This window comes from Mustela erminea, chromosome 14, assembly GCF_009829155.1.
Source record: "Mustela erminea isolate mMusErm1 chromosome 14, mMusErm1.Pri, whole genome shotgun sequence".
In the NCBI taxonomy this organism is placed as follows: Eukaryota; Metazoa; Chordata; class Mammalia; order Carnivora; family Mustelidae; genus Mustela; species Mustela erminea.
Genome location: NC_045627.1, coordinates 3,480,744 through 3,506,412, shown reverse-complemented (window position 1 = coordinate 3,506,412; position 25,669 = coordinate 3,480,744). Strand labels below are relative to the sequence as shown.

The window sequence follows — 25,669 nt, the reverse complement described above, 5'->3', positions numbered from 1 at the left end:
CTTCCCAAATGCTATAATTCATTTGCTGCATTTCTGGGCTTGAGCACTCTCTTTTGTCTTTCTCTTTAACTTCAAAGGACTAGTGAGCACAAGTGTTTCTAAATCCCGGCTAGGGGGTGCTCTCTCTGGGATCACGCCCACTGCTCTCACCCATAAGGGCAGACTCTTTCCACAACCGAATAGTTTCGTGGATTCTGCCTCAGACATCTCCCCGTAAGAAGACTCGGAAGGTCCCCGGCTGCTTCTTAGCTTAGCAAATGGGCAAGTCAAATACCTTCCATGAATCCCTAACTCCTTATTCCTCAGACAAGGCAGTACCTCCCAGAGGTTGTGCAGGTCAAATAAGAAAAATCAACGAGAAAGTGCTTTACGATGTACCAGGTGCTGGGTATGTCTGTTTCCAATTCTCTGCTTCCTGCCACCTGATTCAAGCCTTCTTGTCCTTCCAACTCAAAGATTCATGAGCCTCTCAACTACTCTCCCTGCCTTTAAGTTCTGCCTCTACCTCCCACCTATAGGATCTACAGGTGCCTGAAAGATCTTTCTAAAGCTCAGATTGTGTTGGTCGAAAATGCTCACTAGAATTAAAATAAAAACTTAAAATCAAAAAGAATAAAAGGGCTCGATATCTTTCCATTGCCTAAGACACAGAGTCCAAATGTCACGGCTTGCAATTTGAAACCCTCCCCAGGCTGATACCCAAGCCATGGTTCAGCCCTTCTGCCCCTTGTCTCCCAAAAGCAACCCACCTTCCAGCTAACTAGGACTCTCCCTACCCATCCCTGGTCTGGCTTCACTTACTTCAAGTCAAACCCTATTTGAGGGAACATGTTTCTGTCGCATCTTTTCTGAACCCCACAAGGACTCTTTCTCTGCTGGGACTGCCACAGTATTTGATTTCTGCAACTGTTACAATGTAATTCCTCCTGATGGACGGTAAATGATTCAGACTCATGGAGTGAACCACATCTGTCTTTATGTTCATCCTAGACTTAATGCTGTGGTTTGTGCACAGTACGTACTCAACAAGTTAATGATAAATTTTTAAAAAAAATTTTTATATGACTAGGCGCCTAGCAGTGGGCTGGTTGCTACAGCAGCTACAAAAAAGCCTTGCGAGTCTCCTGGCTGGCTCAGTTGGGAGAGTTGTGATTCTTGATCTTGGGGTTGTGAGTTCAAGCCACACATTGCACATAGAGTTTGCTTAAAAAAATGAAACCAGGGCGCCTGGGTGGCTCAGTGGGTTAAGCCGCTGCCTTCAGCTCAGGTCATGATCTCAGAGTCCTGGGATCGAGTCCCGCATCGGGCTCTCTGCTGAGCAGAGAGCCTGCTTCCCTCTCTCTCTCTCTCTGGCTGCCTCTCCGTCTACTTGTGATTTCTCTCTGTCAAATTAATAAATAAAATCTTTAATAAAAAAAAAAAAAAAACGAAACCAAACCAAAACCCAAATACCCTTAAAAATATGATCCAACAATTACACTACTAGGTAGTTACCCAAAAATGCTAAATTCAAAGGGATACATGTACTCCTGTTTACAACAGCATTATCTACAAAAGTCAAGATCCGGGAATAGCCCAAGTGTCCATCAGCTAATGAATGGATAAAGAAGATGTGGGGTGTGTGTGTGTGTGTGTGTAATGGAATGTTACTCAGCCATAAGAAGAATGAAATCTTCCCATATTATGCTAAGTGAAATAAGTCAGAGAAAGACAAATACCCTATCGTTCCTCTTCTACGTGAAATTTAAGAAACAAAACAAATGATCATAGAAAAAAAGAGAGGGGGGCACCTGGGTGGCTCAGTGGGTTAAAGCCTCTGCCTTCAGCTCAGATCATGATCTCAGAGTCCTGGGATCAAGTCCCTCATCGGGCTCTGCTCAGCAGAGAGCCAGCTTCTTCTTCTCTGCCTGCCTCTCTGCCTACTTGTGATCTCCATCTGTCAAATAAATAAATAAATAAATAGATAGATAGATAGATAAATAAATAAATCTTAAAAAAATAAAAAAGAAAAAGAAAAAAGAGAGTGAGGCAAACCAAGAAATAGACTCTTAATTATAGAGAAGAGACTGATGGTCCCCGGGAGGTGCAGTGGGGGAGGATGTGGGAATAGGTGGTAGGCATTAAGGTGATGGGGATTAAGGGGTGCACTTGTGATGAGCCCCAGGTAATATTTGTTAGTGCTGAACCACTAGACTGTGCGCCCAAGTCTAATGTTATACTGTACATCAACTAAGTGGAATTTAAATAAAAACTTCACCAAAAATACCCCTAATATCCTCTCCTCAATAAACTTCCTTAAAAAAAAAAAGTTGTGCCCTTATTCCTAACTATGTAAATTTAAATATTTGGAAAAGGAGATCATGTAATGGGGCAAGCAAGCCTAGCTAAGAGAGTCTCTATGATGTTAGGACAGGGAGGCCACAAGGGAGGAGGAATTTATACAGAACCTCAAACTTTTTGAGGAACTGCAAACTTTTTGAATTTTCAAGCCAGCGTCAAGTCCTCAGCCTGGACACAACACAGGGCAACCAGATCCTCTGCTCCCTTCTCTTGGAAAGGAGCAGATTCAGTTTAACAAACTTCTATCCCTCATTTGGATATTGACCCAACCAATCCCAGTTAACCTTGGTTCAATCCCTCCCTTACACAGAGGACCTAGATGAAAACTAAACGTGTAAACTTTCCCCTTTATAACTCTCACCTCCCTCTTTGTCTTCCTGGGAGCACAAGTCAGGTTTCGACCTGAAACTGTGTCTACCAAATTACAATTCTCATGGCTCCCACAAATATCTGTTTGCTTGAACTTTCAGTGAATTCTTTCTTAGTCGACATACTGTTGAGAGGATAAAGCAGCAACTTAAACAACTATATAAAAGAGTCTACAGTTTAATGGAAACACTCCTCCTGAGTGTTTCAGCCTGTTAAACGTTTGCCTTCGACTCAGGTCATGATCCCAGGGTCGTGGGATCGAGCCCCACATCGGGGTCCCAGCTGAGCAGGCAGCTTGCTTCTCCCTCTCCCTCTGCCTGCAGCTCCCCCTGCTTATGCTCTCTCCCTGTTGTAGAAATAAAATCTTAACAACAACAAAAAAATTCTGCCTTTCCCCACCTCTAAGAATTTGTGAACAATAAAACAAAAAGATAGGGAAAAAAAGGTTGATAGTTGTAGATGAGATGGGTACATCTCCCTCTGGTTCAAGGTCAGAATACTGGTGTTTTCAGAACTGAATGAAAGCAAAAAGCACATACAGTCACCCTTGAACTACAGAGGTTTAAACTGCACAGGTCACAGGTCCATTTTGTGCAGACTTTTCCCCCCAATAAGTACAGTACAGTAAATGTACTTTCTCTTCCTCATTTTCTCTTTCTCTCATTTTCTTTCCTTTTTTTTTTAAGATTTTTATTTACTTATTTGGCAGAAATCACAAGTAGACAGAGAGGCAGGCAGAGAGAGAGGAGGAAGCAGGCTTCTTGCCGAGCAGAGAGCCCAATGTGGGGATCGATCCCAGGATTCTGGGATCATGACCTGAGGCTTTAACCCACTGAGCCACCCAGGTGACCCTCATTTTCTTCATAACGTTTTCTTGCCTCTAGCTTTATTGTAAGAATATACTATAGAACACATAAACGTACAAACAAATTAATTCACAGTTTATGTGATCCGTAAGGCCTCCGGTCAACAGTAGGCTAGTAGTAGTTAAGTTTTGGAGGAGTCAAAAGTTTTACATGGATTTTTTACTGTGGTGGGTGCCCCTGACCGCTATGTTGTTCAAAGGTTAACTGTATGTTCAGAAGTTATTTATTACTTCATTCCTCTTACAAGCAAAGACCTTAAATGGTACCTTGTATTGGCCTTTGAATAAGCCGACACTGACTGACGTTTCCATGGGTGTTAAACTATTTGGGGAGCTCTTGCTCAATTGCCTTTTGGGTTTATACAAATAAAGTCTTAGCGCCATAGACATTCTGTGGTGATTTCTAGTCACACCTGTGTTGATGTAAGGGGGACTAGTTCCATATGCTTACCTCTTCTAGTATGTGCCAGAACGCAGAGCCTGCCTTTAAAACCAGGTTGGGGGGCGCCTGGGTGGCTCAGTGGGTTAAGCCTCTGCCTTCGGCTCAGGTCATGATCCCAGGGTCCTGGGATCGAGCCCCGAATCAGGCTCTCTGCTCAGCCGGGAGCCTGCTTGGCTTGAAAGTTCAAAAAGTTTGCAGTTCTTCTGATGAGGTTCTGTATAAATTCCTCTCTCTTCCTGCCTCTCTGCCTACTTGTGATCTCTGTCTGTCAAATAAATAAATACAATCTTAAAACAAAACAAAACAAAACAAAACTGGGTTGGCATCACTGGAACTATTCCTCATGTCCTGGCACCAGGGACCTACTATCTTAGCGAGTCTTAACCTTCTCTCCTTACCATTCATAATCCCCTCAAGTACGTGCGTTAAAATGCATTTGGAGCCCTGAAGCTTTGAAATGATTTCTTTTCTCACTGTACCGCTGCGTATGGGTCCCCTATCAGCTAACCTCAGTGATTTCTGCCAGGCACGGCAGGAGAGACAGCAATGTGACACACGGAATGAAAAGCATTCATGCCAGGGTGTGAGCAAAAGATCAACGTATTTCCCATCCCCACACAGCAATTTGTAACTCTCCCAAAGACACCCACTGTTTAAAGAGGCTAATGAATGAATACCTGAAATCCGGAAATGTGACTAGGTAATTAGTGCAAGGCGAGGCACCCTAATGAGGTAGAAAATTCTGGGCGGTGGGTGGGGTGGGAAGGTTTTCTGATGCCCTCAAATCACACGCCTGCCTTGGGGCTTCTTCATGTCAATCTCACGCAGTGGCCAGGGTCCAGCAGAGAACATTTGCTAATGTGAAACACAGCTGATTATGCATGGGGTGGGCACAGGGGAAGGGGGTGGATTAAAGGGGGGAAAAGACCCCTCCCCAAATGCAGGCCTCTTTTATTTTGGGTGTCTGAAGCGCTCAGAACACGTTATAATTATAATAGGGGTGCCTGGGTGGCTCAGTCCTTAAATGTCTGCCTTCGGCTCAGGTCATGATCCTAGGGTCCTGGGATGGAGCCCCACATCGGGCTCCCTGCTCAGGGGGGAGCCTGCTTCTCTCCCACTCCCCCTGCTTGTGTTCCTGCTCTTGTGCTCTCTCTCTCTCTGTCAAATAAATAAAAAAGAAATATTAGGAGTGCCTGGGTGGCTCAGTCATTAAGTGTCTGCCTTCAGCTCAGGTCATGATCCTGGGGTCCTGGGATCAAGCCCCACATCAGGCTCCTTGCTTGGCAGGAAGCCTACTTCTCCCTCTCCCACCCCCCCACCCCCCTGCCTGTGTTCTCTTTCTCACTGTGTCTCTCTCTGTCAAATAAATAAATAAAATCTTAAAAAAAAAGAAATATTAAAAAAAAACAAAACAGGACACTTTATAATTATGATCTTATTGGGTATTTAGAACAATTTAATCCCCTCGAAAATTGAAGTCAGTAATCAGTGGGCATTCAAGTTATCCACTCTATGCATACCGCATTGGGTTATTTTTAAAATATTTATTTATTTATTTGTCATAGAGAGAGAGCACACAAGCAGACTTAGTGGCAGACTCCCTGCCGAGCAAGGAGCCCACTGCAAGACTCGATCCCAGGACCCTGGGATCCTGACCTGAGCTAAAGGCAGCAGCTTAACCTACTGAGCCACCCAGGCGTCCCTCCGCATTGGTTTTTCATATGTGGTGGGGCTGTTGTCTGCCAATCCGTCCTTCATCCCTCACTTCTCTTCCTCTAATTCAGTTATAACTGGCTGTCATTTTTATTCTTCCTAAAAGGTGTCCAGTCGGTTTCTCTCTCCCTGAGGTGTGAGCCTTCAGTGTTTATTGTCCCTCAGAGCTGATGGATAGTGTCCCGAGACTTAAGTTTTCTCTCCTTTTGTAACATTTCTGTTTAGAATTACTCTTGTGTTCAAGGCCAGGCTGAAAGACAGGTTTGTTTGCGTTTCGAAGTTCCAAAAGTGGACCCAGTGCTCTTCTTGGCTGCTGTCGGTAGGGCTGGACATTGTCATTGACCGAGGCCACCAGCCTGCCCTGGAGGGAGTAAATGACTTGCACGGGTCTGGGTGTCCCAACCCTCCCGGCGGGGAGTGGAATGTAACAAGAAGCGGTCGGGTCTCAGCCCTCGGGGAGAGGCGGGGATCCTGTGGCCAGAGCCCCGCCTCCCCCACCTCGGCCGGCGGGGCCGTTTCTGGGGACGGAGACCGCGGGCGGGATCGCCAGCACTGCCTGACCTCCTCTCCGACGTCCCGCCCGCCTGGAGCGGGAGCCTTTGTCCCCAGTCCCCCCGGCCCCCCGCCAGCCGTCGGTCGGGTCGCATCCGACAGGGGGGCTCCCGGGGAAGCACATCTCGCCGGGAGTGGGGCAGCGGGGCCAGGGATCCGCTCCGGGAGGACTGTGGGCGGGTGAGGGGGGAGTCCCCGAGAGGGGCTGGAGGTGAGCAAGGGGTGCCGTGATGGGCGCAGGGGTGCAGGTGGGGCTGGGCACGGGGGAAGGGCTGGAAGTGAACAGAGGTGGGGGCGGGGCGGGAGTAAGGGGCGGGGTTGGCGGCGCGCCGGGACGCGGGAACAGGCTTAGTGGTCAGGGGACCTGGGGGCTCGTGGGCGGCGCTGGAGGTGAGCGGGCGGGGGCGGGGGGCGCCAGGGGGGCCGGGCGCGGGCGGGGATGCAGGGTGGGGGCGGGGCGGCGGGGCGGGGGGAAGTGGGTGGGGCGCCGCCGGGAAGGGGGCGGGCCGGGAGAGCCTCGGGGCTGGAGCCGCGCGGCGGCTGCGGCGGTGGCGGTGGCCGCGGCGGTAGCGGCGGGCGAGCGCGTGGCCGGGGCGGGCGCGATGAGCGGGGCCGGAGCGGCGCAGGGGGCAGCGGATGCGTCCCGGGGGCTGCGGGTGGACGGGCTGCCCCCGCTGCCCAAGAGCCTGAGCGGGCTGCTGCACTCGGCGGCGGGCGGCGGCGCGGCGGGCGGCTGGCGGCACCTGGAGCGGCTGTACGCGCAGAAGTCGCGCATCCAGGACGAGCTGAGCCGCGGGGGCGCGAGCGGCGGCAGGGCCCGGGCCGCGGGGCTGCCCGCCAAGCCGCCCAACCTGGACGCCGCGCTGGCCCTGCTCCGCAAGGAGATGGTAAGGGGGGCTCCGCGGGCCGGGCCGGGGGCCGGGGGCCGGGGTGGGGGGGTGTTGCTCCGTCCGGGCTCGCAGTCCGGGGCAAGTTCGCCGGGACCCGCGCTCTGCTCCGGAAGTCCTCGCGCCCCGCCGCCGCTTTCTGGCTCTGTGGCGCCAGCGCCGAAAGAGGGGCACTGACCTCCCAGGTGCTCCCTGTTACCAGTCCTCTGTCCGCGGTGGGACCCTCACCCGGGGAGCCCCCCGCCCCCAGTGAAAAGGCAGTTTTCGGAGTCCTGCCGCCTGCAGTCCGGCCCCAGCTGGCTCGGAAACCCGCGGGAGGCGCGGCGTGGGGTTCCCTCGCGGCTGGCGGCGGGTGCGGCTCGGTCACCCGTCTCCGGAGAGAGAGACAGCACGGGTCGGGGAGAGGCGTTCCCTGCGGCGGGGGGTTAGAGCTGTGTGTTTAGAGCTGTGTTTTCCTGCCTCGGAGAGGACAGTTTTGTCCGCGCGAGTGTAGACAGCGGATTGGAACAGCCCGCGCCCCCTCCCCCGCGCCCCAGGCGCCGCGTGCGGAATCCGATTACTGCGGGATGGCTCCGGCCCCAGACGGCTGTGAAGGCGGGCGCTCGGCCCATCCCCTCCGCGCGTGAGGCCGAGGCCCCAAGGCCGCGGGACAAGAACGCAGGGGTGCGCTGCCCGTCTGGGTGAAGCCCGCGTGCGTGCTTCGGGCAGTGTCCGGGCGCCAAACAACGGGGCTTAGTTGTTCTCAGTCCTTGGGAGGTACGTTTGGTGTGCGTGGATCGGGACAGCCGATTTCAGGCGACGCCGAAAGCAGGGCAAGGGCAAGGATTTAGGCGGCACGGAGCCCTTCCCCGGCTTTCCTGCAGGCTTAGGCCAGGCCCGCAGAGAGCTGGAAAACTTCCTTCTTCCTATGCTCTCGCTGACCCCTGATCACCTACCCCTGGCCACCCGCAGGCTTTTTGGAATCTGCCTCTTCCTTTCTCTTAGCGCAGGTTCTAAGTACAGGTAAAAACTTCCCTAAGGAAATCTAGTATATGAAAGCTGCTTTTTTCCCCAAGGATAAATTTGCCAAAACCTTATCACAGAAACTCTTTAAATACGCATCTAGTACATTAAGAGATTGTTTAGAAACATTCAGTTTATGCCTCCTTTTTTTTTTCAGGAGCATATCCGTTCTGAAAGGTAAGACTTAATTAAATCTAGAAAAGGAGCCTTAAATTAACATTTTTAAAATCAATTAGATACTGTTTTCCCACTCTGTAGCTAGCATTGAAATTGTGATTTCCAATCCTCTCTGAATAGATTTTCTAAGCTGCTTACAGAATGACTTAAATTCCAAGACAACCATTTTTATTTATTAATAAACATTGACACCAGCCTTGCACAGCTAAAGAGCTGAATTTCAGTTAGATAAGCCTACATCTAGTATGTTTACGGTCTGAAGTTAGATGTAGCATAAGTATAGGGGTTCAGCGGGAAGACTCATCCTGGGTTAAGTCCCATGCTGGAACAGACAGGAAAACCTCAGGGCCACTCCTGTTGTGAAGCTCTGCTTTATAACTTGCTCTGGTGGCTTTCGAGTCAATGTGCCATTCCCGAAAGTATTTTTCTGGGTCCCCCCTGGTGGTACTGCAGAACAGTCACAACCTTATAATTATGTCTTGGACCAGAGCTCTCCCTAAGCCTGTTTGAAGCACAAGGAAAATAAACAGCCATATTTGGTCAGTCTGCTGTTTAGCTGCGAGAGAGATAAGGAAGATAGGGCTACAGGCCCTGACAAGTCCTTTCACAGAATGTCACAGGGTCTGTTTTAAAAGAGCCCTAGGTCTGTTGCCCTTAAGAGATTACTAACCTGCGGCAGTGGGGTCTGAGCGGTAACCTAAGCTGAGTTCATTCCTGAATTATCTATGGAATGGTTTGTGTTGATCTGTTTAATTGGAAGGCCTGAGGTCAAATCTGTGTCTGGGGATATACTAGCAGTCGTGGCAGAATGTGATTAATCCCTCTTTGAAAGAGTCCCGTGCAATCACAGATTAATGTGGTTAATCTTTTATTTTTATTTTTTTTTTAAGTCCTATGCAAGCAGTGATGGTGTGGGAAGGTCTCTGAAGGCAACAGAATTTTCTCAAGGGACAAGGGCAGTGGGAAAAGAGCAGCAAAGCTGGAATAAGGGACTAGCACCAGTGTGGTAGCAGACTATAGAGAGCGGGAGTGGGAAATGCTCGATGAGTGCTGGGAGGGGGTGAGAGCCTCCAGCGGGGTGGGGGCCAGTGAATTGGAAACAGGAATCTGGTGGGAGACGCTGCTCTGATATAGAAAATGCAGGAATTGTCAGTTACCTATTAGAGTCTGGGAGGTGCCTTCAGCGTTTGTATGGAAAGTGGGGGTTAGCAAAACAATTAAAAATTACTCCCAGTAACTATACATCGTAACTTGTCTGTGCGGTGGATACTCAAAGTCTATTCTATTTATTTATCTACTTAGGTATTTATCAAAGTGGGGTTAACACGGGCTGTTACATTAGTTTCAGGTGTGCAACACAGTGACTCAAGTCTGTTTGCAAAGGTGTGCTGGCTGGTAGCGTGGCTCCCATCTGTCACCACACGATGCTGTTACAATACCATTGCCTATGTTCTCTCTGCTGTACATTTCATCCCTGTGACTTAACTCATTCCAGAGCGGGAAGCCTGCACCTCCCATTCCCTTTTGCCCATTTTGCTCATCACCCCCTACCCCGCCTTCCTCTGGCAACCAGTTGCTTTGTTCTCTGTATTTATGGGTCTGTTTCTGCTTTTTGTTTGTTTGTTCATTTGTTTTGCTTTTTAGATTCCACATGGAAGTGAAATCATATGGTATTTGTCTTTCTCTGTCTTATTTCACTTAGCATAATACCCTCTAGGTGCATCCTGTTTCATATATTTTTTGAAAAATCACTCAGAATTTAACCTCGTTATGGTCACATACTCAACCAGATGTGTCCCAAAGCCATGTGTGTGTGTGTGTGTGTGTGTTTAAGGTTTCTTTGTTTATTTATTTGAGACAGAGTCCAAGCAGGGGGAGCGACAGGCAGAGGGAGAAGCAGGATCCCTGCTGAGCAGAGAGCCCTATGTAGGGCTCAATCCCAGGACCCTGGGATCACAACCTGAACTGAAGGCAGACACTTAACCAAGTGAGCCACCGGGGCGTCCCCCCCCCCCCCCCGACTTTTTTTTTTGAACATCAGATGATATTTTACAATCACACTCCACAGATGTTTACGGGCTGTGCATTAGGTGTTGAGTGCTGTGGAAATACAAGGATGAATGGAACTGTCTGGCTCGTAAGGACCCGCCACCAGCTGGAAGATGTCATTTCACAGCAACAGGGGTGCCGTGCCTCAGACCTCTTCTCCGTTTTCTTGACTGGAGTCTCTGTATTAGTAATAGCAACTCCGTCTGAACTAGCTCTTGCAAAAGGAGAATCTTGACGGGCTGGGCATACGCAGAGACAGGCTAGAACAGGGCTGACAGGGCTCCTGGGAAGTCCACTGTTGTCTCCTCTTTCCCCTGCCATTTTGTTTTCCTACTTTTTGGACTCTGGCGGCTAACCGGGTTGTTTTGGCCGTGTTTCTTAGATCCAGTTTGCATCCAGTTTGGAAGGATGCCAGTGGGCCCAGCTGGGGTCATCGGGCCAGTCTGGGCCAGCTAGTCGTGACTGAGGGCAGGATTGCATTTTACTGAGATAGCGCGACCACGTGGACGGGGTGGGTGTGGGGCACTGGGGATTCCCCCAGAGAAAGGCCAGTTTGCAGAAATAGAGCTGGGGGCTGCTGGACAGCCAAACTATTAGATGTCTGTCACAGACTTCTTCTTCCTTAAGAATACTTTGCCCTGAAGGGCCCCACAGTTTGAAAGATTCTTACCTGCTAAGCTGACAAAATCACCTTTGCTCAGAGACCTTGGCTGGCGTTTCAGATCCTTGCACGTGGCTGAAGGACACCCTTGACTCTCAGCCTCAGCCGGGACCCTGACAGGTACTTTCCTTGAAGTTTATACTAGACCCCCTGCCTAGTAGCTCTGTGGCATTAGCCCATCAAGCTTGGACACCCTCCCCAAAAATCACAAAAGCACAGACAGAAGATCCTCAGATATGTGGGAGCAGCAAATGTTTGAGGGCCGCACCCCTGGGGGTTCTTGGGTTTTGCCTCTCAAACCACAGAGGCAAGTTCTAGTAGCTTTGACTTGGAACCCTTTGTTTTCTTGCTTCCTTTTTTTTTTTTTTTTTTTTTCCTTAGAACCAACAAGTAGTGGAGCGCCTGGGGGGCTCAGTGGGTTGAGTTTGGCTCAGGTCATGATCCGCAGGGTCCTGAGATCATGCCCCACATTGGATCTGCTTGAAATTCTCTCTCTCTGCCCCTCGCCCTTCTCTCAAATGAATAAATAAAATCTTTAAAAAAGAAATGTCAAGGGGCACCTGGGTGGTTTGGTGGGTTAAGCCTCTGCCTTCGGCTCAGGTCATGATCTCAGGGTCCTGGGATCGAGCCCAGCATCAGGCTCTCTGCTCAGCAGGGAGCCTGCTTCCCCCTGCCCCTCTGCCTGCTTGTGATCTCTGTCTCTCTGTCAAATAAATAAATAAAATCTTTAAAAAATAAAAATGTCAAGTAGTTATTTTGGTCACCAACCCATGCATGAATGAGAAATCATCCACTTGGAAGTTTTGAGTGCGCGAGCGGCAGTGGTTTAGGGGAAGAATTTAATCTGATTAAATAAAGCTTGATTTCTGAGACCCACAACACTCCTCGTCCCTGCGTTTTTGTTGAGAGCAACTAAATGGCTAATGAGTTTGTGTAGTGAACTGTGTTCTAGGAGATGTGCATTAGCTGGAATGGCCCACATCCCAGTGGATTTCAGTTCTTATCCTGCCCATGGAGCCAGTGTCTGAGTGAGGGGATTTTAGTCTTTAAAAGGTTTTATGGTAAAGATCCAATCCCAGGGAGGCCTAGGAAATGACATCTGGAACAAAAGCGTCAGCTACCAACATAGCATTCTTGATTGATGCCGATCACAGGAGATTGGGGCCGTCTGGTGGCCTTTAATACTGTCTTTTCTGTCTTTTTGTTTTCGCTGGTTCCCAAAGACTGGACCACCTTCCCCAAAGGCTGGAAGGACTCAGGGTCCCCGAGTCAGCTTGCCGAAATGCTGATTCCTGGGCTTGTTTCTATACCAGCAGGATCCGAATCTAGGAGAAGGCACAATTTGCACTTGTTAACAAGTCCTTTGAGAACCTGGAAGGCCCCAGCCCAGGCATCAGGAGCTTGGATTCTGTTATTAGTTTACATGATATAATTTAGGCAAGCGCTTTGCTATTTTCAGTTCTAGCCTCCCCTGTGGGGAAAAAGAATTAAATGTCACCAAGGTTCCTTTTGTTTTTGTTTTTAAAGATTTTATTTATTGAGAGAGAAAGAGGACATGCGAGAAAGCAGGAGTGGGGGGTGGGGCAAGAAGAAGAAGCAGGGAGCCCGATGGGGGACTCGATCCCAGGACCCCGGGATCACGACCGGAGCCGCAGGCAGATGCTTAACTGACTGAGCCACCCAGGCACCCTGTCTAAGATCTTAAAGTTTTGACGCCGTAATTACTCTGTATGGTACTTGTCCCCAAGCAGACTCTCCACTGACCACTGGGCAGGGAGTCCTAAGTGGGGCTTAATCCCAGGACCTTGAGCCCAAACCAGATACCACCCAGGCGCCCTGGTTTCACTCACTTTTAGTTTTTAAAATATTTTACTTATTCATTAGAGAGAGAGAGAGAGGAGAGCACAGAAGCAGAGGGAGAGGGAGAAGCAGACTCCCCACCGAGCAGGGAGCCTGACAGGGGGCTGGATCCCAGGACCTGGAGATCATGAAATTGAGCCAAAGGCAGACACTTAACCATCTGAGCCACTCAGGCGCCCTGGTTTCATTCACTTTTTTTTTTTTTTAAGATTTTATTTATTTATTTGAGAGAGAGAGCATGAGATGGGAGAAGGTCAGAGGGAGAAGCAGACTGCCCATGGAGCTGGGAGCCTGGTGCGGGACTCGATCTGGAGACTCCAGGACCATGACCTGAGCTGAAGGCAGTCGCTTAACCAACTGAGCCACCCAGGTGCCCCAGTTTCATTCACTTTTGATGTTACCTTTAAGTGAGGTTATACTTCCAGTCCCAACATTTGAAAATAGAGGATTGAAAGATACTTTTTCGTACCATCTTATCTACTACTGTCCCAACCTGTAGAGACTATAAATGAATATTTTTCCTAACTTACTAGTGTCTTGCAAGAAGCAAATCCCTCTTCTTTTCCCCCACCTGTGGTTAAAGGCATTCCTCTGTGGCACGGGAACGTGAAAGCGTTCCGCTTGTTGGTACTGTGGACACCTGTTCCCCTGACACAGGACCTCCACCGAGCAGTGCCTGAACGTTTCTGCATCTCCTTGGGCCAGCACTGCCGTAGGTCTTTGAGGCCTCGTGGGCAACGAAGTTCAGGGAGGGCTGCGAATGAGGAGGGTGGCCCTCGTGTCGTTCCCTGCCACCAAGCAGCGGCTGGAGGCTTTACAACAGCTCTGCTTCTGGGATGTCCACCTGAACGCCCAGGAGACTTGAGAGCTCAGTTGGAAAAGCTAAAGTTTTCACAATCCTGTGTCTGAAACCCTGCCGATGGGGTTTCAGGAAACCGGCCTTGAGACTGGCTGGGCCAGATATTTGCCTCCAGTTACCCAGTGTCATTCTCTAGAGCCCCGACCTTCTATTCATCTCATTCGTGGCCCACAGGCTCCAGATGTTTCCAAGTGATAAGTAGGCAGCGTGCGTAAAGGTTGTTCTTTCCTTTCCTGTTGCTCCTTCCCTCATGGACACTTAACACGGGGATGTACATCCTCCTCCAGGAACTTGGGAGACAGACAGACCCTTAGGCTTCCTTATGATGCTGCAGAAAACTCCTTAAAGCATGTAGCCTTTTCTGTTTTTAGGAGCGCTCTCTGCTCACTGCCCTGATTGGCCATAAGAGCAAGGGCTGGCCTCATTTTGCAGGTGTGAAATTCCCTCTGCAAGGATTCTGGGAGGAGGCCCTGCCCTTGACTGCAGAGGGTTGGGGGAGAAGGGAGAGTCTGTCCTCTGACCAGGGCTCTCCAGACAGGGGCAGCCTCTGGGGGACGCCAGGCCTTGTACGGCCTGGAGAGGCTGGGCTGAGGAGGATTACTGAGATCCATTTGGAGACTAGGCACCATGGAAAGAGGGTGTTTGGTGTGCGCTTAGGTTATCGACTGCGCTTAGAATTGAAGAGAAAACAGCCAAATCCAACACAGTTAAAGGAGAAACTGCAAGGTGTTTAACAACCTTATAATCACAGATATGCAAAGGAAAACAATAAGGCATCATGTTTTATCTAAAACACCAGTGGAGATTGAAAAGAATGATCATCCTGAAGGTGAGAGTTTGGGAAGATAGACACCATAAAAACGGTTTCTTGTGTGTTTTTTTATGTCAGGTCTGCAAAACACCAGCTGCTGATATGAGATTTTCTGTATATTGCCCTAGAACTTGGTTTTCTGATTTTAACTTCAGATTTTCTCCCCTAACTGCATCTCCTCTTGCAGAAGGGGAATTTCAGTTAATTGGGTATTGTTCAAGGAAATGACAGAACACAAACTAACCTTCGTATGTGTGTTGCGTTCCAATGTGTTGTTGGCAAGTCCGTCTTCCCTTCCAGTCCCAGCTGATTTCAACCTCAGCTGTGTCCATGTCTGCACTCACTATCTTGGGCAACAAGCTTTTAGGCTTTGGTGTAAATCCTCAATGAATGATGGTCTGCCTTTTGCAGCCCCAGGGCTAGGGAGGGATTAGAAGGAAAGCATCCTTTTCTCTTCTCCCCTTCTGCAATTTCATTTTTATAAATTTATCTTATGTTACTAGTCACACAGTGAATAATTATATTTGTACACAGATGCATATTGTGTATATGATTATCTACATGATAGATAATCATATAATATGAAATAGTGATAGAATACTATACAGTCATGGAAAAGAATGTGGTATTCACAATATGAGAAAGTAAGTTACGAAACAGTATATGTATACATTTGTATATGTGGTTACTAGCTAAAAACCAGCTTGTGTAAGCATAGTGTCATGAGGGATGTATACTAAACTGCTAAACGTGGGTATCTTTACTCTTTTAAACATATATATATTTTATGGGACGCCTGGGTGGCTCAGTTGGTTAAGCAGCTGCCTTCGGCTCAGGTCATGATCCCAGCGTCCTGGGATCGAGTCCCACATCGGGCTCCTTGCTCAGCGGGGAGCCTGCTTCTCCCTCTGCCTCTGCCTGCCATTCTGTCTGCCTGTGCTTGCTCTCTCCCCCTCTCTCTCTCTGGTAAATAAATAAAATCTTAAAAAAAATATATATATATATTTTTAAGAATTTATTCTAGAGAGAGAATGAGGTGGGGGAAGAGAGGAGCAGAGTGAGAGGGACAAGCAGACTGCACTGATCGAGGAGCCCGACATGGGGCTCGATCTCAGGACCCTGAGATCATGACCTGAGTTGAAACCAAGAGTTGGACGCCTAACCTACCTAACCTACCCCGGTGCCCCTAAAAGTGGGTATCTTTAAAACAGCAGTTCTTAAAGTATGAGTCTGGAAACCCTCTCAGGTCCATAATTATGTGGCAATCATATCAATGAATGTGATGTTTTAAAATATCACCTAAGGGGGTGACTGGTGGCTCAGTTGTTAAGCCTCTATCTTCGGCTCGGGTCATGATCTCAGGGTCCTGGGATCGAGCCCCGCATTGGGCTCTCTGCTCAGCAAGGAGCCTGCTTCTCCCTCTCCCACTCCCCCTGCTTGTGTTCCCTCTCTTGCTGTGTCTCTCTCTTCAAATAAATAAATCAAATCTTTAAAAAACAAAATAAAATAAAATACCACCTAAGGAAATAGATTAACTTTTGGAAGATCTGCCCAATTCAGTGAGTCAGTTTTTCACATTTTTCGTAACCAATGCTTGCTGTTACAAAATCATCCACAGTTAAAAGATCCATTCAAAGTGCAAGACTAATATAACAGGATGAAAAGTTCATCGGGGTAGTTTCAAATTTCACTCTGCAGCCAACTAAAGGGTTGTGTCAAAAAAAGAACACCCACAATTTTTTAAAAGGCTATTACATACCCATGTGAGGCCAGATTTTCTTCATTTCCTTGAACCAAAACAACCTGTCCCGAAGGACCCAAGGCAGGAGATAAACCAGACATTAAAAAGATTTACAAAATGGCATTGTTTATAAAAATGTCACATTAGCATGTAATGGGTATATTACTTATGTTTAAGTGGATCTATATTAAAGCTTCTCAGTTTTGCCCTCTAATAAGGAAATGTTGTTAGGTATAAGCCACATAAAGAGAGCTCGTAGGGGCCCTCTGTAGCTTTACTGAAGAGTGTAAAGAGGTCCCGAGACTCAAACACACGAAGATAGAAAGCTGCTTTAGACCGTGGAATGTGGGAAGGATGGCTTATATAAGTATGAACCATTGAGATTTTTAAAAAAGATTTTATTTATTTATTTGACACAGAGAGATCACAAGTAGGCAGAGAGAGAGGGGGAAGCAGGCTCCTTGCTGAGCGGAGAGCATGATGCAGGGCTCGATCCCAGGATCCTGGGATCATGACCTAAGCGGAAGTCAGAGGCTCAACCCACTGAGCCACCCAGGCATCCCAAACCATTGAAATTTTAATCTAATTAGAATGTTTTATTTTGGGGCGCCTGGGTGGCTCAGTGGGTTAAAGCCTCTGCCTTCGGCTCAGGTCAGATCCCAGAGTCCTGGGATCGAGCCCCACATGGGGCTCTCTGCTCAGCAGGGAGCCTGCTTTCCCCCCTCTCTTTCTGTCTGCCTCTCTGCCTACTTGTGATCTCTGTCTGTCAAATAAATAAATAAAATCTTAAAAAAAAAAAAGAATGTTTTATTTTTACAGTGGGCAAAAAGCGAGAAAGAATGAGCAAAGCCATTGCTTAGAGAAAATGGTCGATTGCTTTTCCTTGGCTCTGCTTAGAGCCGAGGAAGAGGAAAGGGGCTTCACTGGTCCCAGTATTAGTTGCGGTTAGAGAGAAACAAGCACATCCCGGGAGACGTCGCAGAATGGGCTCTGTCCACGTGGATACCCTCAGCTGTCAGCAGACAAACACAACTGAAACTGCCTTACTTGGTCGAGAGGGTGTATGGGCAGGTGCAGGGCTGAGCGAGCGCTGGGCGTGGCTTAACCCTTGGGGTGCAGCTGTACAGGATGTTCTGTCTCTGAACCACCGGGGCTCTGCAGAGCCTAGTCCTCAGCCCGGTGGGCTCAGAGCATTCGCAGGAGATGAAGCAGACCGGATAGCGTGAATGCTTTTCTGCCCAGGAGAGCAGAGTGCAGCCCAGGAGCCGCGGGATGGATTGGAAGCTTGCCGTGAGCACAGCATGACAGGCCGGGACCTTCCAGGTCTTGTGGGGGTCAGTTGATACCCCTTCCCCACTGGATCAACACCCAAGGAGTCTTTCTCTTCCGTTTTCCTTTGAAAACAGTATACAGTGGACGGGTCGGTGTCCTTCTGTTGTCGCTTCCTTTATTCAGAAATCAGGTTACGATGCATTAGGCCATCACTTTTATTACATTTCGGCTCTGCCGATAACGTGCTAGACACCTTGATTAGACTTGGGGCATTTCCTGGTCCTTTCTAAAATAAATTCATGAGCCGAGTATATGCTTAGGCACTCATTACATTTTAAGAAGATAACTTCCAAGTGTTCTCATTGTAAGTTAATACATACTTGTGGTAGAAAATCCAGAAAATTCAGAAAAGCCCAAAATCAGACTCACCTGTGATGTTAGCAGCTTGCCACCTACGACAGAGGACATTGGGCGTCTCCTTGGCCTGGTCAGCGGCATGGCCAGGACAGACGGCCGCTCCCTGCCCTGCCTTGCCCTGCCCCCACCACAAGCCGCCCCCCTCCACCTGTCAAGGGGCTTCATCTTCCAGGATCCCAACTTCCTCCTCATGACAGAGTCAGTATCTGCCTCACAGAGCAAGGGTGAGGATTTCGTATTTGTGTCCAGCCGAGATTTCTCTCTCCAGCCCATCCCTGGGGATGAACCTAGGTGTCAGGGTGGTGCAGTCTGGGGGACCTCAGACTCATGGTTTTTGGCTCAGGTCTGATCCCTGGGTTGGGAGAGCGAGCCCCGTGGGGGGTGCCACGCTCAGAGCGGAGTCACTTGGGACACTCTCCTGCTGCCTCTCCCCACCCCCAATACATAAATAAAATCTTTAAAAGAAAAGAAGTGAACAGTTAGCTGGTTGAGAGTTTGGGCTATTTCAAGGCTTTTGATAGAGCTTGCCAAGCAGCGCGCCACAGTGTGCCTACGTGATAGTTTTTACAATTGAGAGTGTGCTCATGCTTGCTGAGAAAACCGAGCCGTGCAGAAGGCTGTAAATACCGATCCCGCTTTCTAGAAGCAGGTTCTGCCAACAGACCTTTCCTTCTCCCGTCAGAGGCTTGCACGGGTGTGTGCATATATAGGAAGGGAGTTCCTGCTAACATACTGTCAGTGACCTGAGCTTTTGTGCAAGGCGCATGGGTCGCTTCTACTGTAGCACACACCCAGCGGCTCATCCTTTAAAATGACCACCCAGTTTTTATTGTATGACTAATCCCTAAGTTTTCTAACCACGTTCCTCCTGCCTTATGTTTCAATGTAAACTTTCATGCAACTAACTTTTTCCGTATCTGTCCCCATATTTTGGGACCCCACCCCCCAATTCCCACACTACATACAGCTCACGATTCTGCAGCTTCACTGGGAATCTGTACATCCCTCCTGTCCAGTATGAAGTGGGATATTTATTATCTTCGGTTGAGGAATGCAGTGGTAGGCAGATGGATGGTCAGGTCGGGGGAAGGGCGGGTGGGCATCATTTCGGAGCTGACCTCAGTATGACTTCCTGATCTAAGCCATCCCCACACCATGCCCTGCTTCTGCCTGGCTTAGCCCACAGCCTCAGCAGGGGTCTTGGAGCAGGGTGCAAATAAGACCATTTCTTTTGATGTCTGTTCGGTTTTCTACTCCTTATATCTGAGAAGAGGTTGCTTTTGTTCACGTCTCCTAAATGGACTAGGGAAGGACACCAACTCATTTTTATTTTCGTGCATAAAAACAGACTCTTTTCCTTAAATACAACTAATTTCTTAAAAGTATCCTTAAGCTTTTCACGATGCTTTGTTTGGTCCCAACCAAAGTTTCCTTTTAAAAAGTACCTTCCATCTTCTAAACCTTGTATCCAAACTGTCTTGTGTCTGTTGTAATTTTTTGAAGGTTTGGAAGAACTCTGTCCCCCACAGCACCCTCCAAAGATAGTCAGAAACTTAATCACCCAAAACCCAGCTGGGAGCCACCCCCTGCCCCGTCTGAGGTGTATCCACGTGGCTAGTCCATTGTGGGTTGAGATAGTTTTGAGGGTGATTCAGGATTGTTAGAGATGTTGTAGGTTGATGAGCCACCTGTGCTGCGGGGGAGGGGGGCAGGCGAGCTCTGTGCCTAGGGAAAGAGAGGAAAATGATCAGGAAGTTAAGCAGGAAGCCCAGACAGAGAGAGGAAGGAATGACCTTAGCAATTTAAAGCAGTGGAAACTAGTTGATTGTTCTTAATTGTCTTGAAGGTCTAGAATAAGGGCTACACATGACAGGATCTTAGAATTCTGTACTTTTCTTAAAAGTACCTGAATTTTTAAAATCTGCTTCCGAAAATGAGCTTTTTTTTCCCCCCCTGAATGCAGCTGTGAATCAGATCAGCTGTCCTTCAGGGCCATGTGGGAACACATCACTGAGACGACAGCCTTCCCCCAGTTGTAGAACGGGACAGTGTGTGGGGGGGTAGTGCAGAGGGCGTTCCTCACCCCCCATCCTTTTTTCTGGAAGGACTTGTCTCCATTTGTGGGTGATTTAATCACGTTGTGAAACAACTCGCAGTTTAATTCTCCAGCATGACCCCTCTCTGCCCTTCCCACATTCCCAGACGCCTGGGTCTTCAGGATTGAGAGGCTGATTTCTGGGGCTGTCATGAGTCTCTGCCCCAGCTGCAGACAGTGTGACTCTAGAAAGAGCACTCGGGGAGGGAGCTCTTTCTAGCCCCAAACTTGGGTTTGGGTCTTTGGTCAAGCAGGAGGTGAGGTTTTTTTTTGTCAATGTGGCAATGACCATGTGGTCTGGGGCCTTCTTCGGGAGCACGTGGGGGTGCTCTGGGCTCAAAGGGCTACCTCTTCATGTCTGCCACCCCTGCAGGCACCTGCGGGATGTAGCAAGGGGCCGTCTGGTCCCCGCACGCCCCCTGCCAGGCTGCTGCTGCAGCCAGGTGTCCTCTGGGCGGGCGTCTCTACTGAGACGTGTATTCACACGGTCAGCCAGTACCTGCGTTATCTACACGGCAAGACTCTGTGCTGGGTGCTGGGGGATCCCAGGGGGAGAAGGGGCCACTGCATGTGGGCTGTCCTACATACGAAGAAAGAAGACCCATGTGCTGACCATGTGCAACAGGTGGAGAATAATAAATAGGGCAGGCAGAGCAGGTGGAGGGAGTGAGTGGCCCCTGCGACGGAACCAGAGTCCAGAGAGTGGAGGAGAAGCTGGCATCGGGCTGGGCGGGCAAGGAGGCTTTGACAGACACAGTGGGGACGGGTCCCGGACCGTCTCGGGGAGGGGACCTCCGGCCAACTGTGGCATCAGGTGCAGGTAGAAAAAGTGGAATCCTGCATCGGGACTTGCAATGTGCCTCTAGAGAATTTAAGAGCAAGTGTTGAAACAACCACAGCCAAGGGAGAGGGAAAAGCGTCCAGGCTGGGAGCCGGCTTGGCTCCTGCTACTCCCGCCCGCCGTGCCGATCTGGAGGATTGCTGGTAAGCCGAGGAGCTCTGGCCTGTGCCTGCAGAAGGGACCGAGAAGCTGGGATGTGCGGAGACATGTACGCGTGTGCTGAGATCCCTGCTCAATCACCCTAAGCACTTGGCGGCTGCTCCGCTGTCTGATGGGCGTGCGTGGTACCGAGCTGTCTTCCTAGGTGGGTCAGCCCTCCGTTTCTAGGCCAGCGTTGCACCTGAGGACAGGGCAGCTTTGTGAGTCATCTGTTGCTGCAATGCAGACAGGTACCCAGAACACGATCCAACTCAAGGCCTGGAGGACCTTGGATGTGGCACCTGAAGAGGAAAGGGACCCCAGGGCTTTGGGAACTGCATGTTCAGAGGACACCGGCTCCTGAGAAGCCAGTGGGGTAGTTCAGGGGCCATGGAGCCCAGGCTCCTGCTGTCACCTGCCCCCGCTCCCAACCTGCCCACAGGATGAGAGTCAGACCTGGTCCAGGAACACATTGCTCCCTTCCCTCTTCTGTTGTTTTCCCATTCATTTCCAAGGTGGGAAATGGGCTTGGGGTAGCCCAAGCCCTATGGCTGTCCAAGTGACTCAGTAGAAATCGCTCCAGGACACTGGATGAATCTTTTCTATGATTTTTTTTTTAATTCCTGCGTAGTTAGCATCCCGTGTTGCATGAGTCTGTGACTTTTTAAGCAAACACTAGTGCAGCTCTGGGAGGGTGCGACTCTCTTCACTGAGGTTTACATTCCTTGTGTTAAATTCTAGAACAGATAGGTAGACGTGACCTTGCCAAGACAGAACCTTGCAGTCTGGTTACCGGGTTCAGATCTGGATGCTGGAGGAGCCCCAGGAAACAGGAGCCAGTTCAGGGGAAGGGACAGGTGGTCAAAATGGGCCAGAAGGTCGTTGTAAGAGGTGACAGGCCTGAAGGTATGGTCTGGAGAAGACAGATCGTTTCTTCCGGTGGGGAGAGGTGACAGAATGAAAATTACCTTCAAATGTGTAAAAGGCAGTTAAGAGGGAAATGAGATGTGCGGGTCTGCAGAACGGTTCCACGTAGCATCAAGGGCCCTAGAACTACAGACTGGGAAATTTTGGCTCTGTGCAGGGAAGCGTTATGTCTGCCCGGAAATAAATGAACTGGTGTGGAAGGGTTTGGGGGTGTGAAAGGGAGACCTCTGAGGTCCTTTCCTATTCGAGAGTCTATGGTGTCTACCCTGGTCCCCAAGAAGCAGGTCTGCTGGCTAATTGTCATCTGGCTTGACTGTGCTCGGGTGATTCCCGGTCAGTGTTTGTGATCGAGTTGGGGTAGGAGGAACGTGGTGCCCCAGGGTCACTGCTCTTTCCGGGAACCCTGCCTCCTGGTAAGTCCCATAGCGGCCAGGCCTTTCCAGGTCGATATTCCACAGGCTGGCAGCCTGGAGAGAATCATGAACGTAGTAACCACCAGAGCAGCTGTTACTCTTTCCAGGAGTCAAACAGGATGTCCACGGTCTCACACTCGCGCATAGGCGAGCCGGCATGTGGACCTGCTTGGGCAGGCTGTGGGGCCCGAAAGCATTCTCCCTTCCGTGCTTTTCTGTCTGGCTGGCCTGGAAGTCAGGGATCACAGGAGAATACATACAAGTGACCCCGGAAGGGCAGGGATTTGTGTCGAGAATGCTGTGTTGTGTGCTGGAACTGGGCATCGGCATCGTCTGGGTATTTTTTCCAGCCCAGATGTCAGGAACCATCTTTCCTTCCGGACAACACACGCACACGACCAGTCGGGACAGAGAGTGGTGGCATCTGACCCGTTTGTGGCAGGCCTGGGCTTCTCTTGGTTTGCCCGTGGCTTTCCCTGTTCAAGGTTTACTTTCGAGAATGGGATGCCATTGAGCTGGTCTGCCTTCCCAGACCCTGGACATTATGGCAAAACACACCAAGTCAGTGGGGCCTGGTTCTGTTTCTATGGTGTGCTCAGCTGTGGGAGAGGGCCGCTGTCTGCTTGGCAGTCTAGTGTGGTTGGAGGCTGTGAAGAATGACTTGGTGTTTAACACCTATCTTGTCACGAGAGGATTGCTGCCTTCTGGACCCCAGCGTCCCCTGTGTGAGTCTCGTGCGGCAGACCTCGTCGCTGGGGAATTCTAGAGACCATAGAGCTCCTCTTTCTCTGTTTTCTGCTGCACGTTCCCATGCTTTAGCCCTTTACTTGCTACCCAGTAGCATTTGATGACTGTTGGTGAAAATGGATGGATCTCTCAGTGAATCCTCCCTGTACCCCATAAGAGAAATTATGATTCCCTTTTGTCATCAACCAAGGGGTAGAGATAATACGTGACTTGCTCAAGGGCCAAGAAGCAGAAGGCAGGTCTCCTAGCCTCCGGTGTCGAGTCTCTCCCCTTGCCACTGGGAGGGAGGTTGCTGCCCCTCACCAGAGCTCAGTAGCCCTGTCACCTGGGACCCCACACTTGCCAAACCGGAGGCTGCGTGGTTCACAAGAAACACGGGTGATTTTCATGCGTGTGCAAGTGTCGGTGCCATCGTCTAGGCTGCATTTCCAAGCGGATTAACCCTTCTCTCTTTGAGATTGATGGAAACAGTGCATTTCCTGTGCTGATTTGGCCCTATCCTGAGGGACTGGCCATGGCAGGAGGGAAACTTGAAGATAAGCAAGTATGTGGCTTTCCAGCATTCTTTGTTCTGTCACCACTGGTGAAAGTGGTTCCCAGGAGACTCTGTGCACTTCTTCAATCGCTTGCTCTGGGGAGTGATGCCCCAATCATCTCTGGGTATGACTGACCTTGTCCGGAGGAGAGGGAGTCCAAACACCACTCTTGGGAACCCGGAGGCCGCGCTGACCAGAGGGCGGGGGCTCCGGGGTGTGTGAGTGTGTGTGTGTGTGTGTGTGTGTCACCCTGACCTGTGAGCCACTGTCACTGGCAAGGGGACTCTTGTTCCCAGGGAGTTGAGAATGATTGTGGTATCAGGGAAGGCACATGTGGGTCCTCTCTGAAACTGATCCTAGCGAGAGGAAATGACAAACTTGCCTCTTGGCGTCCAAAGTGAAACCAGCTGGGGCCACCCGAAGTAGGAGTGCTGCTCCGTGCCTTCCCAGGGCGTGCCCGCATGCCGGGGTAAACTCCGCAGGCCGGGGCCCGCCGCCCCGCAGGTGTGATCCCTCCCTGCCCCACTGAGTCACGTCTGAGGTGTGGGCATCCCACAATTAAGGTTTTCTCAAAATTGGAAACCCGAAGCACTGGAGTGATGCTTGGAGTCATTCACTGTCTGGAAAAAATGTGCTGGCATAGGCAGACGGCAGGCTGAGTGTCCCACTAAAATTAAACTCAAGTGCTGACTTCTCGTTTTTACCTCTCCACCCCTTCCCTTAAGGTCGGCCTGCGACAGCTGGACATGTCCTTGCTCTGCCAACTCTACAGCCTCTACGAGTCCATTCAGGAGTATAAGGGGGCGTGCCAGGCTGCGTCCAGCCCGGACTGCACTTACGCCCTGGAGAACGGCTTCTTCGATGAGGAGGAGGAGTATTTCCCGGAGCACCACGCCCTCCATGAGGGGAGGGAACGGGGCCCCCCAAGGGACCTGTCTCTGCCTGTCTCCTCGATCTCCGGCAGCGACTGGATTCTGGAGTCCATCTAGAAAGGGATCTTAGCAGAGGCCACTGCTGCCCACCGGACACACTGTCAGCCTCAGCTCCCCCTCTCGAAGAAATCTCCTTCGCTCCTCCATCGTGGGCAGTCGCCGGGCGCGAGAGGCCAGCGCTGCCAGCTTAATTTGGAGGACAGCCGTGGCAATCTGTCGCCAGGGCTGGAGTCTCAGCCTGGGTGGCCTTGAGGTGCTCAGCGACACTATCATGCAGAGACCCTCCTGCCCACGAGTCCTGTCCATGCTGGGACCCTAACAGGAGGATCCTGGGGCAAAGGCCCTCCCAAAGATCTTTCCCCCAAGACGACTTTGCCGGTAGACGGTTTGCTGCTCTGCTGTAGGAACTGGCTCCAGGCTGCCGACTAGGAAAACTCCCACTTCGCGGCCCCCTTCCTTCTACATCTGGCAGCCATTCTTGCTTCCGTCTTGTGAGCGTTTAAGGCTCTTGGTTGGGCTTTCTTAATTGCCAGCTGCATTACTAATGGTCCCAATGACTCAGTGAAAGCTTTGTACCAAAAGAAACCCCCCCCAAAACAACAACAAAAAAAACCCCTAAACATTTCAGGTCACACCAATCAACACCATTCTCTTCAGAATCTGGATCCTTCTTTGTCTATCCGGTGGTGGAGGAGGGAGGAAGAGAACACGGAGGCGTGTTATGTCGGCAGAAAGAAACAGGGGCACGCTCATATGGGGTGTCATTCACTGTAAGATGGCAAACTTTTGTTCTGGAAGGTTCTCAGTGTGAACTAGTCTATTAGAAAGCAGTCCTGCCTCTTCCACTCGACACAACGATCACCTTAAGCCTTAATATATTTATTAAAATCTTTTATGAACGCTTTACACTTTGTAGGTTAAAAATGAGGATAAAATGCTAAACCCCCTGACTGTAGTTGTGTATTATTTTGGTCTGAACTCTGAATCATCCAATTTCAGAACTTGAATGCATGGAGTCCAATC

The 25,669-nt window shown here is 49.9% G+C and overlaps 1 protein-coding gene across 1 annotated transcript; it reads left to right on the top strand.

The window, feature by feature from the left end:
• The first annotated feature begins 6,829 nt into the window (after positions 1-6,829).
• Positions 6,830-25,281, top strand: FAM89A (family with sequence similarity 89 member A). Its single transcript, XM_032313007.1, has 2 exons — positions 6,830-7,168; positions 24,440-25,281. Exons 1-2 carry the CDS (start codon positions 6,884-6,886, stop codon positions 24,701-24,703), a joined length of 549 nt encoding a protein of 182 aa, XP_032168898.1. The 5' UTR covers positions 6,830-6,883; the 3' UTR covers positions 24,704-25,281.
• The last annotated feature ends 388 nt before the right edge of the window (positions 25,282-25,669 follow it).

What these genes read in the sequence shown, in the direction of transcription:
- FAM89A (XM_032313007.1), top strand. Translation starts at nt 6,884, where the DNA reads ATGAGCGGGGCCGGAGCGGCGCAGGGGGCAGCGGATGCGTCCCGGGGG. An exon ending in CCCTGCTCCGCAAGGAGATG is followed by an intron (nt 7,169 to 24,439) that starts GTAAGGGGGGCT and finishes CCTTCCCTTAAG; the next exon opens with GTCGGCCTGCGACAGCTGGA.